Raw genomic sequence first — 19,275 nt, 5'->3', positions numbered from 1 at the left:
TTTTCTCTTACTTTCATTGATTCCTGAACATCAGATATATGTATTCAAATGGCCATGTACTCAATCCAGAGAAGATAATCAAGTAAAATTTTTAGAAGGCTGCAGGAATTTATGCACTGTAACACTCAGTGAGTAGAAAAAGAACAAATGAGTTCTTCCTCTAACAAATGAGTTCTGAGTTACTGAAGCCCAAAACTCAGTGGAAACTTATGCTCAGCTACTTTACATAACATAGGTTTCACATTGCTACTGTTCTGCACCACACTGCAAAACCTGCTGTTTGTACATGCTCTATCAGCTTGCCTTTTACTTTCCAACAAGAAAATCATTACTTTAGCCTGCTTCTTGATCTTGTTGATCTTTGTATATCTTTACCAAATCATAGAATCGTCTGGTTTGAAAAGGACCACAATGATCATCTAGTTTCAACCCCCCTGCTATTTGCAGAGTCACCAACCATTAGTCTGTTCATTTCTGCAACACAAATCTCCTATCAATCCTTTTCTGAAACCTAATTTTTCTTCCTAGATTGTAATTGTAAAAGTGTATGAAGTAGCAGTAAACAACCTATCTTACCTGGCCATTTCAAAAAACAGAAACAAGAAAACTGCCTATAATTCAGATTTGACAAAAAAAAAGATGCGTTCTCCTCTACCAAGCAAAGACAGGGCCATATTGCATCACAATCCACTGCCCACTTTTTAATCACACTGACACCTAAAAAACCTGCCCTAATGAGGTGGAGTCAATGCTTGCTGTAATGAAGCAGGCACAACACTGCTCCACCAGTCACAAAGGAGGTACTGCCGTCCGCTGTTTGTGAATAAACTTCTCTTTGTTGTGATTTAATCAACCTTAATTTTTAATCTGCATACATAAAACATTAAATGCTAGAAGCTTTAATTACTTGGAAAAAAAAAAAAAAAAAGCTGAATAATTTAATCTCAAAGCACAGTTTTCTCCACACCAAAAACCTCAAGAAAGCCCTTAAGTGCAAAACCCTTCCAGTAATCTGTCCACTCCATTCGAAAGCCTTTGCACAGTTAACTCACTTTCAATGACTGAACACCACTTCTGCAAACTTTTAAATACAAAACTTGTCTGCGAATCACGTGCAGTGTTAAGAAAAGAGATGCACTACAGCAAAATAACGCTGTAGATATGACCCTATCTCAAAAGCAATACAGCAGATGTAAAGCAAGACTTCTTGTTAGGAGGAAAATACCTCTCAGAGGTATAGAGTAATTGACAGACTAAGCAGATGGAATCACTCTACTAGAGGTGGAGGGATATAACTCACACAGCCAAACATGTATCTGCTAAAGCCACAAAACACGTGTTAGTGTTGGTGTCAGGCACGCCTGCTTTAACTGAACCAACATCGAGCATATTGACAAGGACTCATGATCTGTCAATGAACAGCCAACTGTCAATGAATAGCCAATACAATAAAAAGCAGGAAAAAAAAACCCACGGAATTTCCTCAACACATTGACAGCAAGTGAGACCTGGTATGACTAAAAATTTCTAGCTGTTAGTGAGAAAAAAATAAAATAGGGAGGAAAAAGAACTTTACATAGTAGTGACAGCCAGATGGGGGGTCTATAGACAGAGCTAACTGTAGGTTGTGGATGAATACTGACCATACACACCAGTAATTCAGGCTTCAAAATCTTTTTTAAAATAGTCACAGCTGCAGCTTTCAGAAAACACACATCAAGTTTTCTGAAGTGCTGCATGGAGAAGCACTAATAGTAAGAATTTCATATTTCAAACTGCAGCTCTTTAGGAGAAGTCCTCTTGAATTCGTATATAAGATTAACTATTATTTCTTCACTATTATGACAAAGATGTGCAATAGCACATGAAAAAGGAAGCAGGCACTTTATACCATTGTTAAGCAGCAGAAGGGTGGGAGTGGGAAAGAAAAAAAAAGTAAGAGATATGGCTGCTCGATCGCTGTTCAAGAAGGTCTCAAAAGACTGTCACAATTTTGCAGAGTCACCAACCATTATTATTATAATAACCTCTATTGTTTTGGTTTTTTTTTATTCATTGGAGTTCATTTATATTAACTATGAAGAGTGGTAAGACCATTAATAATTCATAGATCCATGAAAAAGGACCCATACATCTATATGGTGTACATATATTCTCGGTACATAACAGAATCACTGGTTTGCTGTGGAAATATCAAAGCACCTGCACTCTTTACATATGTTATTACCCTCTGCTCCTAGACTCCTCTTACACCGTCAACAAAAGCTAGCATTGCACTTAAGCAGATGAGACAACATTTTCCAAATGATTCACAATGAGGAAATAAAAGTAAGGAGAACAAGATGACAAAGACAACGAAGACACTGCTTAGCTTACAAAGAGAAATGCAACGCTGGTAAAGAAAGGCAGAGGGGCTGTTGGAGTAAAAGTGTTAGACAAAGCGAGTGCAGGAAATTAAAGGTCGAAGCTGTAGAAAAAGGTGTAATACAGGAGAGAATCACATGGAGTCATAACAAATCTGAAAGGAAAGAGTAGTGAGACAGCTTTGAGAGTTGCTCATACAGAACAGAGCATTTCATTGAAGCAGAAACATGTCCAAAAAGAGAATATAAAGGGGCCATAGAAAATAGCTAAAGATTCAATCCAAATAGTCACCAAAAAAAAAAAAAAAAAAAAAAAAAAAAAAGAGACTTCAATGGATGGTTCATGAACCATCCAGCTCAGCTTTCATCCTTCCTTCAGTGATCACTACTCACGCCATAATGAAATTCAAAATGTAGAGCCTGCTACTGCTACTTCCAACTATAGCATCAAGTTCCTTTTCCGCCTATACCAACAGGACACAGAAAGATGTCCTCTCTTCAGTATAGAATTGCTTGTAGAGACCCTTCATGGATATACTGGATATACATGAACATACTGAATATAGTGGATATACTACTATAAACCTATAGATAGAAATTCAGCCTTTTTTTAATGGGTGAACAAATCATTTGCATACACTGGCAGCTGACTTCAGGAACTTTTTTAGAGCCTGGCTTACAGTACTGGCATTGTACTTCTGCTACTTGCAAAAATATGTCATTACACTGTTTGCTGCCAAAAACTTCAAAAGATGCCAGTGACAACAAGTGGGTAACTACCTTACACACAGATTAAGTACTGAAGCTTGACCCATCTTGCCTCACACTAAAGAACTTATTTTCCAGGATATAATGAAAACAATAGTAGTGCAAATTATATAATTAGTCCCATAGGTATTATTCACATAAATGGTGCCCATGATTTCAGAGCAATACTCCTGTATGTAAACATGTTAGGATACATAAATATCAACCATCTCAAGTGAAAAGTAATGCATACTCTATATACCTACAATACAATGAACCTTTCAATTAAAAATCAAAAGGAACCTTTTGTAACTCATTTCCTTGCATAGCAGCTAATCATATATTTAAAAGTTTTCTGACTTTGAGAGCTTATTACCTGGAGAAGATTTATGTTTATATTTATGCTTGACAACCCGCTGCAATCACAGAACAAGAGCTCCTTGCCTAAACTTTTCAGAAGGAATTTGTTGTGTTGCTATTCACGTTGGGATAGAATAACCTTCACAAATAAGGTAGGAATGCCTAAAACAAACTTTCTGGAAGGACCAACCAACCAAATCTGCATGTATAATTACCAACACCACCCAACTCTTAGAGATATTTTGTGTTTGTTTAGAACTTCCATTGGACAATCTGATTTAAATAGTTCTACCATAAAATTCAAAACTGTGGCATATCAGTACTTCTAATTAAATGTACTTAAGCTCAAGTTCTTCCTCTGAAAGACTCCCCTAATATGTATTAAATGCTTTGATTTAAGCAGTCTCTGAAGCTGTAGGATAAGAAAGAAGAAAGGAAGCCAGCAGCCCCTGCGCAGGCAGGAATAGAAAGATCAAACAATGAGGACAAATGATCAGTTGCACTGGCAGTGTTTAATTTAGTTTCTCACATGCTCAGCATTTCAAACAAGTTTAATGGTTTTCCCACTAGCATTTGAAATTTTCCCTGTATTTCCAAAAAGAAAACTAATATTTGCCCAGTTTGTTTTATAGAAAGCTGCAAAATGCTTTTTTTTTCCCCCCTACTCTAGAGAATGCAAATTGCAAATACTGCCCCAGGCAATAAGTATAATATAACCCCCATAAGCCTTTAAATAATCTTTTTTCTCTTTAAATCATAACACTGTTTGATACTTCCTAACTGATTTGCTTAAGACTTCATTCTCCAAACATCAGAGGGCATTTATGTTGGTTAAGAATCATTCAAAACTATTTTCAGGTTCTCTACAAATGCAACATACACTCAATTATGTGACTGTCGCTAGCCGCATTACAAATCATTAGGAAAGGTCTTTCAGCTTCTGCCTCAGATCTGTAGGTCATCCACTGTCCTTCCTAATAGATAAATACAGCAATTTATCATCATCAGTCACCATCAGCATTGCTCATTTTACTATCAATATTCATGAAAGTTATTTGAAGCAGCTGAGTGAAGTATAAAAGAAGCATGTGATTACAGCAGAAAGGTACAGAGTTTGAGACTGCTGAAATCTTGTGACTAATGTGTGGACTTGAAATAAGACACAGGTCTTCTAACAGTTATGAACATAGCATCAACAAATTGTAGCCACCAACTGGCAGGAGATTCGCAGTAGCTTTCCAGTAGACTTCCAGTCTACTTCCAGTAGTAGACTTTCCAGTGTCCTCCAATATCACATTAAAGAAAAGATAATGTGAAGTATGGTCCTGCACACCTAGAAGTTTTTCTCTAGTGAAGCATATTTCAAAGCTCTATTTGTTTAAAACAAGAACAACAAAAGCTAAGTTACTTCTATAGGGATCACAAGTTACATTTATCCTTATTACCACCATGGAAAGAAAGCCTGTGTTCACGTTTGTGAGTCAGTAATGTATGTGTGTAATCTCCAAATGCCTTCAAGTTACTAAAAAATGCTAAGGTGATGGCTTTCAAATGCTAGAATAACATCAAACATCATCTCAGTGGGCTTAAAGAGTTCCTCTGCCTTGTTAGTTATCAAAATTGCTTGCCTGAAGCAATATCTTCACATGGAAGAAACTGGAAAGAAACACAGGAAGTGGGTTTGAAAATAACGCAAAATGTACAGTATGTATACTCAAATATGTGAGACTGCTAAGTAGTGTACAGTGTACCTGCAGCTCACTTCAACACTGAACAACCAGAAAGGCTGCCCTATTTCCCAGGTTTTGCATTACTGCAGTAATCCTTCCAACACACCCATACAGCAGAGAGCTCCAAATGCTGAAAAACCAGGTGCTGTGCTGCACTACACGGCTCCTGTGTGCTGTTTTGAAAGCAAGACAAGGAAAACCTGCATAAAGGCATGGAAACATGGGAAGAGAGTGCAAGAAGTAAGAGCTCACATATCACTCTGTTCTGGGTCCCTCACAGAAGACCTCTCCACAGTGGTGATCCCAGTTCCCAGGACAGGATCAAGCACTAGAAGCTCTTTGAAAAGCTCTTTGCATTTGGAAAGTTTCTGAAGAGACACTTCTGAATTTGAGATCTCTACAGAAAACACATTTATGTGCTATACTGCCACCTAAAAAATATCCTCTCATTGCTCATTCAAGCTACCCAATATCCTATACCACAAGCAGACTGTTTATAAGATATCACATGAAGTGATGTTTTTCAATTAACACAAGAAGCACTTCACTAGAATTGAGATCCTACTCAGCCCTTCTCCACAGAGATCAGTTTAGAAGATCAGAAATGCAATGAAGATTTGAGATTCAGTTTTTTCTAGTCCTGATCACATCAATCAGGCACATGACAGAACTACACTTCAACAGCCACATGGAAAAGAGCAAATCAAGGCCACGTGCTATTGAAAGTGTGCTTGTTCCTTGCCCTCCCCTAGAACATGAATCCTGAATGATATTCCAAACCACTGCTACTAACATATTTTCACATCAGCTTCTTGTGCTCCTGATCATAAACCCAACAGATCTTACAAATCTGTAACACTTCTTCCTATAATGCTTCTGTATCCAGTACAGAAATAGTATGGCATATATATAGTGTAAGAAATAGAATGTAAATGTTAAAGATAAGATTTAGATTTTAACTCCTTACAAACATTCTAGGCATAATAATACAACCTTATTTCTCTACTTTTATTGTTTTTTTCTACCTGATGCTTCTGACATTATGTTGAACCTTGCACAGCACTGTTTGGTATATTGCCACAATATAACAAGACTCTGCTAGGTAGGTAAGAAGGAGAAATGTGAAGTCCCTCTGGGTTATGTACTAGAACAAAGATTCTTATCTCAGCTTAAAGCCAACTCTAAACACAATCAAGAGTGGAGGACAAAGAGATGACTACCCAACAAAATCTTTCAAATTACTGGAGCTGTTGCAAGTATATGATTAAGAGTTCAAGCTTTTCCTTGACCCATGGAGCTCAAAATAACCTGAGTGGGGCAGGGGGAAAACCCATCACCTCAATAAACCTCATTAAGATGAATACTGCTCCAGACAGACACAACTATCCATCAGCATTTTTCCCACTGCAAGATCAGAGTCTAATTTTGGGGAAAAGAAGTGATGTAGTGAAGGAAGACATAGCAGTATGCTATGCTTTAGCCTTGGCACTGAAAAATAAAGCACAGATTGTTCTCTTTTGTTCAGACACACTTTCAGAATATGACCTTTGCATGGTGACCACAGAAACTGGTCTTGACACAGAGACAATTCAACTTATTAATCAAAACACTCATAGTTCTATTGGAGCAAACAGAAGTCAGTTGTGCCTGTATATGTACATAACTGAAATACTTACTAAAGAATTCCCTTATTTAATGCAATGCAGTACAGTCTGATTTCACTTCTGCTCACCTATTTTGAAGAACAAGAATGCAGTTGCTTATAAGTGACAAACAGTAAAGAAATAACCTGTTTGTTTGGGGGATTTTTCTTGTATTTTAAAATAAATTTTTAAAAGTCCTTAAGTTGGGAGAGTAAGAAAGGCTCAAGAGAGGATGGTCATAAATTTATAAGGTCTGTCTTCTATACACACAAAGAACACCCAGCAGCAGCAGGTGGTGTAGATCATCTGTTTTTGGTGTTGTTTTTTTTTTTTTTTTGTAAACAGACTGAAGTCTCACAGAAGTAACACCTAGAGGAATTATCCTAGTTTTTCATCTGCAGAGACAGCAACATTCATCAACCAGCAAGCCATACAGGTACACTATATTTTTCAAGTATGTTGTGTCCACTGACTACTGAAAGGTTGTGCATTCTAAAATTGATCGCTAAACATCATTGTCTATGACCCTGGGACAGTTCCTAAAAGCTGCAAGATGGAAAATGCTATTTTTTGTACTGATGTATGGAGGAAGCCACGTTTACTTCTGACACAAGCCTGAGTCCTTTGATAGAGCTTTCCAGAAATGAAGAGGAATACAAGTGATTTACAGCTGTTTTCCCTTCTACTGATACATCATCAAAATATAAAACTGTAATTTCAGCAATAAATAGGAGTCATTATTTAGCAAAAAGTTACAAATACATCTGGTAGATTTATCAAATGAATTGCTGAAACATTGATAGCACTGTTAATGGAAGTTGTTATTAGATGCCTTGGCCCAGGGGAGGGCTGCTTTAATACTACCATCAAAGCAAGCGTTGGATATGAAGTTGTATCCAATTTATTTATAAGCTAATGGCTGTGGATGCTTCAGTCAGTCGATCCAAGCTTTTATTTAAGTGGAAAGTCACAGCATTAGCCTGCTGTAATTTCACATTGCAGCTCAGGTCCCGAGCCTATAAATTAACCACAATGTATCAGCTTCAGAAAGACTGTTCTCAGGAGTATTCGTAAACTGCACTTGGAAATCAGAAAAGAGATCTATGCTTAGAAAATCTCAATGTAATTCCTTGCTCCTTCATAGGCCTTTCCACAGGTCCAACCACTTCTCTACCAAAAGAGCTTTGCTGCTCCTGCAGTCACAGAAGCTCCCTCTGTGCAGATGAGGCTTATCATTAAAAATAAAGAAGCTACAGCTGTCACCTGTACTGACACAACCTTATACCCGCTCACCAAGCAAAATGAAACATTGAGGTCCCTGACAGAGATGGATATCCTGAAGGCCTAAGAAGGGTACATCTTCCTGACAGACCTGCCAGCAACAGTGCCACGAGATGTGGACAGTGGGAATACGAGCTGCTTTTCCACCAAGGGCTCACATTCTCTAACAGCAATCACAGAAAGCCAACAAAGCTTGTAACTCATAATATCCCTCTGCTAAGGCTACAGCCCAAATCTGCTGTGCTACGAAGCATTTCTAACATAGATCTGGCATAGCACTGCCCACATCCTGGCCCTGGAGGGAGCTCAGATATGGCTGCCTGGATCTTGGCTGCATAGGAACGGAGTGTTTGAGGAGATCCAACAGCAGCCTCAATCTGCATTGAGCTCCTGGAAGGACTTTGGCCCACATCCCTATTGTGATCGTTTAAGCCTAAAGAAAGATTCCCACTCATTGAAAGCCAAATTCTGTAAGCAATGTCAATATCTACAGGCCTGGCATCTATGGCAACAGATGATCAACACTGATTCAATGTCAACTTTTACCAGTAAAGCCAACCTTGGTATGGAGAAATGCAACACAAATAACCGCAGAGGACCTGATCCTCATGCTCCCTGCAGCACAGCAGTCCCTGCACCCACTATGAGAGAGGAGAGAGCTCCACAGTGCTCCAGTAATTCTATTTCTATATTTAGGACACAGTTTTCACATCTGCAGTGATTTAAATCGAGAACTTACTCCTGTTCCTCATTACCACCTGAAAGAGTAGTCAAACCACTGATTCTCAGTATATAACATGAAGGCTGCTCTGAAAAGATATCCACCTCCAACAACAAAAAGCTATTCAGGCAATCCAGCATCTCTGAATCGAATATGAAGATTGGTTAAGTTTAAGCACTTTTTATTCTATCTGCAAGCAGAGATCCTCTAAAGCAAAACAGAGTTCCTGAAACGTATGAGCTCTATGGATCCCTGCAACTGCCGCGGGGCAACGCCGGCACCGCCTCTGCAGCAGCGGCAGCGCCCCGGGACCGCTCGGGAAGTGGCTGGGATGGAGCAACGGCTCCCGCGGACCGAGAATGGAAACTTCGATCTTGCGGTGCTCAAAGCCGAGTTCAGCTTTTCCACTGTTCTCTACCCTGCCCGACAAGCGGGCATTCCAATGCAGCCCGGCACCGAGAGGCGCTGGGACGTCGGACGGTACCGCTCCCCGCGCCGAGATGCGGGTGAACCCTCCGGGAAGCCTCACACCCCCAGCCGAGCGGGGCCGCTCCCCGCCCCGGGCAGAGATGCTGAGCATCCCTCCTCGCTGTGGACCCCGCACGGTTGAATACCCGTGAGCCGCCCTCTGCCCACCGACTGGGCTCCGCGGGGCTCCCGCATCCCCCGGCCAAGCCGACCCGAGGATGCTCGCACCCCCCGCACTTCGTGCTCATCTCCGCACAACTTCACCGGGACGGCGGCCGCCCCCTCCCCAGCCCCTCGGCACCGCGGCTCCCACCTGGTCGGGCTGCGACGGCGGCGGCGGGTTCCCCCTGCCGCCCGGGTGCGCCGGCTGCTCCTTCATGGCTGTCATCGCAGGGTACTCGGCTCCGCTCGCTTGGGCTGCTCTCACCGCCTCTCACTGCCGCTGCGGCCCCGGGCAGCCCTCCCTCGGCGCCAGCCACATGACACCAACCTCCCCTGGAAGTGGCGCGGCGGCAGAGGAGGAGGAGGAAAAATATAAAAGAGAAAGGCGGGCGGGAGGCGCGGAACCACCGCTCCCGCGGGCGGAAATCCCAGCCCCGTGCCGGCCCCACAGCCGTGCTCCTGCCCTGCTGCTCGGGGACGGCCCCCCAGCACCGCCGAGCGCCCCGCGCCGGGCACCCTCTGCCCTGCCGCCCGCCTCGCTCCACCCGCCGGGGGCCGGCTGCCTCGTCCCGCCGCCGAGCAGCCAGCAGGTGTCACAGCGGTGCCTGCCGGCCTGGGAGAGACCATTCGGCACAGACGGCGCGGGGGCGATGCCCGAACCGCCCCCGGCACTGCCCCGCGGGGACCGGCCCCGCCGAGGGCAGCCCTGAGGTTTTAGTGGCAGGACTGCCCTGTGAAACAGATGACACGGTAAGGTGGAAATGCAGCCCAGTACCGTCTTGGCCAGCCCTGCTCTCAAGAGACTGCAAATTAGAATGAAAGCGTTTGATCTGTTTTAACATTATTGCATGGAATTCCCAAGAAAGAGCAGCTCTCGCTGGATGGTAAGCACAGGCAGCAGGAGTAACGAAGACTGCCAGTAAGTTTCAGCCTCTAGTAGGAGCAGGGAGCTGACATGGGACTGAGGAATCACAGACTTATCTATGTGCCCATATAACCCAGCACTAGGCTGATTCCTCCACCAAGCAGCAGACACCACTTCTTTTGATGACCCAGTAAAAGTTCTTGAAGGAAAAAAAAATACTGAGATGAACTTTGGAAGCACTTAAATGAAAGCAAGATAACAACTAATAGGCACCGTTAATTTGTCAAGTGCAGATTGTGTCAAACAAATCTAATTTCTTTCTTCAATAGGATAACAAGCCTGTGGATAGGAAAGCAGTAAATGTCATCTACCCTGATTTAGAAGGGCTTCCAGCATAGTCTTCCAGAACAGCTGTGAGAGGCAGAGGAAAGCTTCACCTCAATAAAACTAAAGTGAGTGTCTACAACTGCCACATAATGGATTGCTTCTGCAAAGTTTTGGGGCCTTCAGCCCTGACAGCTAGATAAAAGTCTGTCCGAGGGATACGGTAGGAGAATGGTCTCAATTAATTGACAATCACTTCTTTTTCCTGGCTTCACAATTCCTTGTCAGCTCAATGCTGAGGGCCACCCACATCCTAGTACATGGGACCCACCTTCAGGTACCCGCAGTGCAGACAAGCATTGCTCAGCCCAGTGCCAGCTTGCGTGGCTCTCATCCCTCTGCTCAGCTTCTCTTGAAGCCATCCATGCCCCTTCTCACCTCCCCATTTCACATCCCTATTCTTTCTCTCACCATTCATTATTTTCTTTTCTTATCTCTGTACCCTTGCTGCTGTGAGCCCTGTCCCTTTACCTTCTTGCCTTGCCTTCTGCTGCTATTTCTTTTTGTATAATTGTGCTGTGCACATAAAAAGCGAAAAGGGCAACCAAGAAAACACCTTTTGCACATCGATACCCACTGCTCTGTGTTATTTCTCTCAAGAAGCCTTTGATTAAAATCCTTCATTTGTGTTGCCTGTGTGCTGCAGGGCTCAGGATCTCATTCTTTCCGAGCAATGCATAACAGCCAGAGACTCAGATTTTGCCTGTGGCCTCTAGGTGCTACAGTAATACAAATAATAAGTCTTAGAAACAGGCATGTTCTGATTCAGATACAGCATGCTGTTTATGGCACAGGTTTGTTTTAAGTCAGCTGAGCCTATCAGAGCCAAAGCACTCTAATGATTTAGGGTTTGAATGGGCATATTTCAAATAGACTTCTTTCAGCTTGTTTTTGATGAGATCCATTGTTTTGGAGCTTCTCTATTAATCCAGAGGAAATTCACAATGCATTCTTTGTGAGGTTTTATCACTATAATGGACTGGGATGTGCAGCATGAGTTTCATTACAGACCATGTGTGCTGGTTGTTGGGCATTCATAAATCAACCAGAATTATTTGAAACAAGTATCTAGGGGCTAAGAGACTGGGCTCTAAAACTTCTTAAAATCAAAATCTTTGTTTTATCAATACCTCTGATAACATTTACTCATCCTTTTTGTCATTAGTTTTGTGTGCTGGTTCTTTAAATCGTAGCAGCGGTGCTTTGGGGATAACAAATTCCCCCACCAGTTTTCAGCTGTGCCCACACCAACTTCTGTTTGGTTGGGTTTCATGTATAATTGTTCAAAATCATTTGACTGGATTGCTTAAAAGAACAATTGCTTTACAGAAAGTAACAGCAGCATCTTTGAAACTGGACCCTGGTACTAAACCTAATGCCATATGAGCAAAAGCCACTGCCACACATAGCACTGATGGAAGTTTCTTGTGTGCATTTGTGTACCTTCTAAAGGATTGGGTAAAACAACTGCAGAAGGAACTGGAACTGTGTTCTTGCTAAGTTCTTTGCAGAGTCCTTGTGTTAATTAATGCCACCTGTACTTCTTCCACCTGCACTGTTATGTGACAGCCTGCTTGCCACTTACTTGTCATCTTACTTGTCACATGCAACATCAGGGTGCAAAAATCAAGGATTTAGCACGAGTATTTTACATCCCACATCAAAGTGAATATGGAACCCTTCGGAGCCTTATTCACCAGTTAAAAATTACACCATGTGATGACACATTGTATCAATGCATCAGAGTCATGCAAAGTGCTGATTTTGGACCGCCAGAAGGTGACCTGGGAACTTGGTATGGGATAAGAAAGAGCACACATCCATCACAACTTGGGAGACATGCTGGGAAATGCAGCATCTGATTTGAAGGCAGATACAGAGTCTGCTGTAAATGAAGCCCTGGCTATCAAGAGATTTACCTGCAGAGCACACGGCACAATGAAGATCTCATCCCTTCCTTAGGCTTGGAGGGGATTTTCCAAGGACAAAACCAGGACAAAGGAGAAGTGCTAGTTTTGTTTTCTGCTTATTTTAGATGGCACTCAACACTTCAATATCTGTACAGCTCAGTGAAGATGTAAACACTACTTGCTCACTAATTATAAGCACTGCAATAAAAATAAAAGCCTTCTAAATCTTCTACATTCAATTGACCTATTCCTACACACAGTATCTGCTTTTTTGCCATGAAGTCAACTGGCTGAGATCAAAAGCTCCTTACTCAGCTTCAGCCAAGCACCTCAGGTGTAGATCAGCAGTGCTGCTCAGCATCCCTCAGCCTGAGAAGAAAAGGCTCCAGCCATGCTCCCTGCAGCCTCTGTGCACGCAGCACAGGGCTTTTGAAATCTGTAAGGTCATGGCCTGAGAGTTTCTCTGCAGCTTTTTACAATCAGACTTAATAGAATATACTTGGAATACGGATTTCTGGTTCCTTTTAGAACTTCAGCAACTGGGCTAAAAAAATCCTTGAAGTTGTCAAAGTGAATTTAAAAATCACAGAATTATGGAATTGTTAAGGTTGGAAAAGACCTCCAAGACCATCTAGTCTAACCATCCACCTACCACCAGTACTGCCGGTGAATTTCTGTAAGAGGGAAAAATTTCAGTCACCTTCTGCATTCAGAAATACATTATATTCTAATGCAGTCAGCGAAAGGTTATTTTTTTTTGTGAACAAACTGTACTCCTGTTTTTCTCTTCTTGTCTTCTTTTAGAGAAACAATCAGTGCAAACCCTGAATTAATACAAATAAATGCAAATGTATTCCAGCAGGACAATTAAAGGACTTATTAAAACTCACATGCAAATATTTCAGCTAAACTCTACAGGAAAAGGAACATATTTCCAAAAACACCTCTCATTAATCAGTAAAATGCATAGTCAGCACTCCAGAGTGTTAGAAGAAATTGTTCAGAGCAGAAGAGCACAGGAGGCATGATTTCATCCCTTCACGTCACCTAACAATGCACAGTCATAAACCACCACGCTTTCCACAAGAAATAGGGGTGTACAAACACACCCATCTGTTAATCACAGCCTGAAACTCCACAGTCACCATGTGTTACAAGAGCTGCAGACTCTTCCAGAACCTTCCTCTACACCTCATCGGAAGCCACAGCCAAAAGCCAGCTGGGATTCCACAGCACATCCTCACTGCTACTGGGAGGGATTTCATTCATTTCCTACACTCAGAGGAGAGGTTTTGAGTTGCTGCCATTCTGATTAACTTGTTCCATTATATTTTAAAATTATTGCTCCTTACCAATGTTGTAAGCTCCAGTCACCAAATAAAGCAACAAGTGTTATGATGCTAACAATGATCACAAAGCAATTTTCTATAGAGAACTGTATTTCCTTTAAAAGCAAGACTTAAGTGCATTTTATGGTGATAATTATAAAAAGTTTTGTTCTAAAAATAATAGCTGTGTCTGGCCACCATAATTCTAAGATCATTTAAAACATTGGCAAAAGAACTGGCTGCCCAGGGAGGTGGTAGAGCCACCGTTTCTAGAGGTGTTTAAAAAAATTTAGATGTTCTAGTGAGGGATTTGGTTTAGTAGGAAATATTGGTGGTAAGTGGGTGGTTGGACTGGATGATCTTAGAGGTCTTTTCCAACCTTGGTGATTCTGTGATTCTAAGTGAAGATCTCTGGGGCCTGTTCTCTGTTCAGTACCCTTAGTTCTGATTAACAGGTACTGAAGGAGTAGATTTTGTAATCCTGGAGGACTTATTCACACATCAGAAGGGAGGAGAAAAGATTTTGTATGCAATTATACTACTGAGCTTTTTTCTATAATGTTATTAAAAGATGAAATGGAGCTGTCACCGAACTATATGATAAAAACCTATTCATCCATAACACGTTATATAACGAAAGCTATCAAACATTTGTATAATAACACACACATATGTTATCCAAGATTTGAATAATACCTTTTTTTCTTTCCCCAAAAGGGTCTGAAAATGTTTTACAAACTGATATGCAAATTACTCATGCAGAAAGTTATTCATCCATCAAGGAAACACAGCTTCAGCCCAAGGCAAAGAAAAGCAGCTATATAATAAAAACAAAACTCTTCAGGAAATGAGGAAAGTATTCTTCAGTCATGAGTGTGAGGAAGATATTTTAAAAAAGCATGTAAATGCATGGGATTTAGGAAGATCCTTCCCTTTAAAATCCTGATTCCTTCACAGAATGTAGTAGGATGTCTCCTGCACTTTGGCAATCACACTAAGTAAAATAAGTACACTTTTACTAAAGTTAAGTACAGTAATAATAGGTATAATCCCCATATTAAATATGAAGAGTAAACAATAATTTGATTGAAATACAGCAGTATGAAGAAGCCAGCCTCATACTGGAGAACTGGCTCAGGAAAAAAGCATACCAGCATCTCTTGCCAAGAGGAAACGGACCATTTGGGGGGACAAAAGGCAAGAGAATCACTGAAAGTCGAACACTGATGGAGAGCTTAGATAAGCTATGCATACCACAGGGTTTATCCAAGCATAATTTCCCATGGTTTCTTTCCCTGCTTTTGCAACCAAGTGTCTGCAAATAAAAACATAGACCCAGTCCAATGCTGCCATTCGGACTGCAAATGGCTGAATTCTTACTTCAGTCAGAGCTCTGATCCTGATGACCAGACATTTCATTGGGATAACACTAATTTTTTCACAATGTTGTCAACCTGGCAGTCATTATTGCATGTCTTCTCAATAAAGAAGATAGCAGAGATGTTTGAGGGTGCTTACAGAAGTCACAGAGTGTGATTTGAGGCAGAAAATCCTTTCAATGTAATTATCAAGAATCTCTAACTAGAAGCAGACTTTGTATGAAAAATGAAGACGCTGGGAAGATAACATCATTAGAGAATTAAGGGGATGCAGTAAGAAATATTACAGTAATTTCTGGACTATTTTTAACCTTGAGAACTGAATGCAAACCCCAGACTTCCCAATTGTGATGATACTGTCCTCTTGGGAAAGTTACAGATCACCAAATATTGGCACAACAGTACTTGGATTCTAAATAACCACCTAAAATCCAGCCTTAGCACCATTACTCACCTGGGAGCTGCATTCAGAAACCCTCCTGGGATTTCAACAGGCTATTGGGCAGGAGAGGCAGATTAAAAATTGCTGATGCTTCAAACACTGAAGAATCCAGTCACTTTGAGAAAGAAATGCTATTAAGGATGAGTGCTATTCTTCACATCACTCCCATAAGCTAAGCTGATACTGCTAAAAAGATAAAGTTACACAGATGAGCAAAAAAGTTGATATTATGAAAGTATGAAACTCTCAGGTGGGCTGTTTGGTTGAGACTCTCATTAAGACTCTGAAGTAGTAATGTGTAAATGCACTGAAAATAAAAAAATGCTGCAAGAACCTGAAGTTTTGGGGCACGGTCAACAACATAAACAGCACTATAGAATTAATGGGATATATTGCAAAATTGAGATTTTGCTATAGAAGCGTAATAAACTGTTAAAGAGCAGGAAGAGATAACAGAGGAGGCCTTGCATCTCTATCATAATATGTATCCTGTCCTGAGGTCTGCAGTTCAGCAAGTCAGAAGGAATTACTTCTGAATGACTCTGAATATAGATAAAAGGTCCACAGCTAAGGGTGCCATACTACTGGAGTCGTTCTTTTCCTATTTAACCCTGAAAACCAAGAACGAAGCTTAATAAAGAGCAATAGGCTAAAGCATACGCAAGCAGCTAAGTCTAGATATATTTTTTTCTGAGAACAAAACCAACTTAAGTTTACAGAAGATAAAGTTATAGGAACACCAGCATTAATTTAACTAGACACCCAGTTAATCTAGCTTCCTTCTTTAACCAGCTAACCATGGACAAGCAGGAGAAATCCCTGTAGAACTTCACAAACATTGTGCCATGGTCTTCTGATAAGAAAGTGAGATTGAGATGAAAATAACATTGCACAGCAGATTGTTAACCTGCACAATGTGTTATCTTTTAATATTTAATTGCCAAAAGTGGAAGTCTTCAATTAGGGCCTTTCTGGGATTTATGTGCAAATCCATTATATTATTTCAGTCATTTGAGAGCATTTTTACAGACACAGCTACAAAACTCAGAGTTAGGAGCTGCAGTGCAAAAGCAGCACAGCAAGATCTCTCTGTGCTCCACGCTGCAGTGAGCTGTGGCCTAAATATGACTCAGCAAAGTAATGCTGTTCCCAAAAAAAGCACATTTAGTCCTGGGATGAATGAACAGCAGGGCTCATACATATGCCAGCAAAAAATCAGTTGCTTTTCTCAGTAGGAGTCTTATGAGTCTGTGGTTCATTTTGATCACTGTCTACAAACACAGGAAGGGAAGCAACAAACATGTCTGAAGAGTAGTCAAAGAAACTGTATTTCCAAAGTCTCTTGTCATAAAAGACAATAATTTCAAGTTCAAGAACAGCAGACGGAGCTCAGAAGCATGTCCTCATTGATAAGGAATTTCATGGAATGATAGAATCATTAAGGTTGGGAAGACCACTAAGAAGATCTAGACCAGCCATCATCCTGTCACCACCGTACCACTAAAACATGTCACTCAGTTCTACATCCTCCCTTTCCTTGAACACCTCCAGGGATGATGACTTTACCACCTCCCTGAGCAGCCCGTTTCAATTCCTCACCATTCTTTCTGAGAATAAATTTTTCCAAGTGTCCAATCTAAACCTCCCCTGGTGCAACTTAAAGCCATTACCTCTGGTCCTATTGCTAATTACCTGGGAGAAGAGGCAACCCTCACCTTACTACAACCTCCTTTTCAACCAGATCTCAACTGACCAGATACTGTCAAGGACCAGAGGATTTAGGGGAGTTCCTTCAAGCCTTCCATTTCCAAGGTTCCTAGCACCCCATTCCCTCTCACACTCTGCTCTGCACAGCAGGTGAATATGGTCCTGAATTAACTTCATCCTTAGATTGCAGCATAAATCAATCACTTTACCACATACCTGAAATTAAGCACATGCTTAAGTGCTTTGCACAAAAGCAATATATTTTTAAGCACATACTTTAAAACTCTGCAAACTGTGTCTTTATAGCTTTCCAAAGTCATTACAACGGTGACACAGGTCTAAATTATTGCAGTATGGGAATATAATTGCCTGATTGTAAAAAAGAGAATGCAGAAAAGGAAAGAAGAATGCAAAAGAATACTGTAAATTTTTATTTAGTGCATTCACATCTTTTTCAGAGTAAAGTGATGAAAATGATAGCCTTCTGCATAACTCTTTTCATAGAGTTATCAAACTCAAACTGTAGGATCCCCAGTGTCCTCCTTGCACACAGGCCATAGCACTGCTATAAACCTGAGACCAAGCTGTGTGCCTGTCCAAAGCAGCATGACCCAATACAACCAAACATGATTTTAAAACAGAAGGAAAGTGAGAGCTCTCTAAATATTTGAAGGCATTAAACACCATCCCCACGCACCCCTCCCCCCTCTTCCCCCCCCCAAAAAAAAAAAAAAATTAGGTGCCTCATCATTCTCATCTTGGAAAACAGTCTTCCATGTAAAGAAAAGTGTATTTAAACACAAAGATGTAAGCAATCTTTCTCAGTAAGACTATCATCAGATTTCCATGGAAAGTAAGATAGGAAATAGGAGTCATCTAAAATCTTTATCTCAAAATCGGTATCAGAAAATTATTAGTAATTCTAAGTGTCATACAATCGCTGTTAAAAGTGGCAGTATCAGTGACACATCATCAAGAAAAAGAATTGCAAAGTCTCAAGAAGACAAAGTAATTTGCAGAATTACAGTAGGCCATCACAGTGATGCCAAGATAGGTTGGAGTGATAGAAATGCTTTGTACATTCACGTATTCAACACTCTGAAATAGCGCTTAACCACTAGGGTTGGGTCACAATTTGACACCTTTTTTTAACGCATTAAGGAGAGTTATAGATCAAAAATTATTGTTTGATAATACGTCCAAAATGTGACTTTATTCCCTCCACCAACTTGTCCTTGCTTGTTGCTTCTTGACATATAATTAACAAAAAAAATCATGGCTCTAACTGAAGAAAACAAAAGTAACCATTCATTGCTCCATTAAAAATAATAGCTTGAATGTACATTCTGGAGGTCATTAATGATACAGTTTCATTAGTGCTTACACTCTACTAGCCACAGTTAATGATCTGTAGCACCACTTAATAGGAGACAACTACTTGGACATTCAGGAATAAGTTTGTTCCTAATGTCTGCTTCAGATAATGTTCCAGAGTTAAAGCCTTTTTCAGACTCTAACTGTAGAGTTCCTCTGTTTAGGGAATCTGGGAAAGCTCCAGCCTGGGTCAGCACAGCACTGGAAGTAGCAGGGCTGTTCAGTGGGCATTTCACTGTCCCAGCACTGAGCTTAGCCTCCAAATGCAGAGTTAGAGCACTTTATTCCAACAGAAATTGTAAGGCTACAAATGTGAATTGAACTGTTCAGATTGAAGAGGCCTCCAGCTTAGTATAGCAGTTTCGGGTTTTTTTTTTTAAAGTACATGACCAAAGCAGTAATTTATAGCAG

At 40.9% G+C, this 19,275-nt stretch overlaps 1 protein-coding gene across 1 annotated transcript in view; it reads right to left on the bottom strand.

Annotated features, from left to right (window-relative positions):
• The window catches only part of DPP10 (dipeptidyl peptidase like 10), a gene marked incomplete at both ends in the record, with an annotated part of 196,804 nt that extends 187,103 nt beyond the window's left edge, over positions 1-9,701 (bottom strand). Inside the window, one exon of the mRNA XM_079538808.1 lies at positions 9,627-9,701. Within this exon, the coding sequence (XP_079394934.1) occupies positions 9,627-9,701 (75 nt within the window). The remainder of the gene's footprint in view (positions 1-9,626) is intronic.
• Between the last annotated feature and the right edge of the window lie 9,574 nt (positions 9,702-19,275).

Source organism: Tetrao urogallus, assembly GCF_951394365.1.
Source record: "Tetrao urogallus genome assembly, chromosome: 8".
NCBI lineage: Eukaryota > Metazoa > Chordata > Aves > Galliformes > Phasianidae > Tetrao > Tetrao urogallus.
This window is presented reverse-complemented; position numbering and strand designations above follow the sequence as displayed.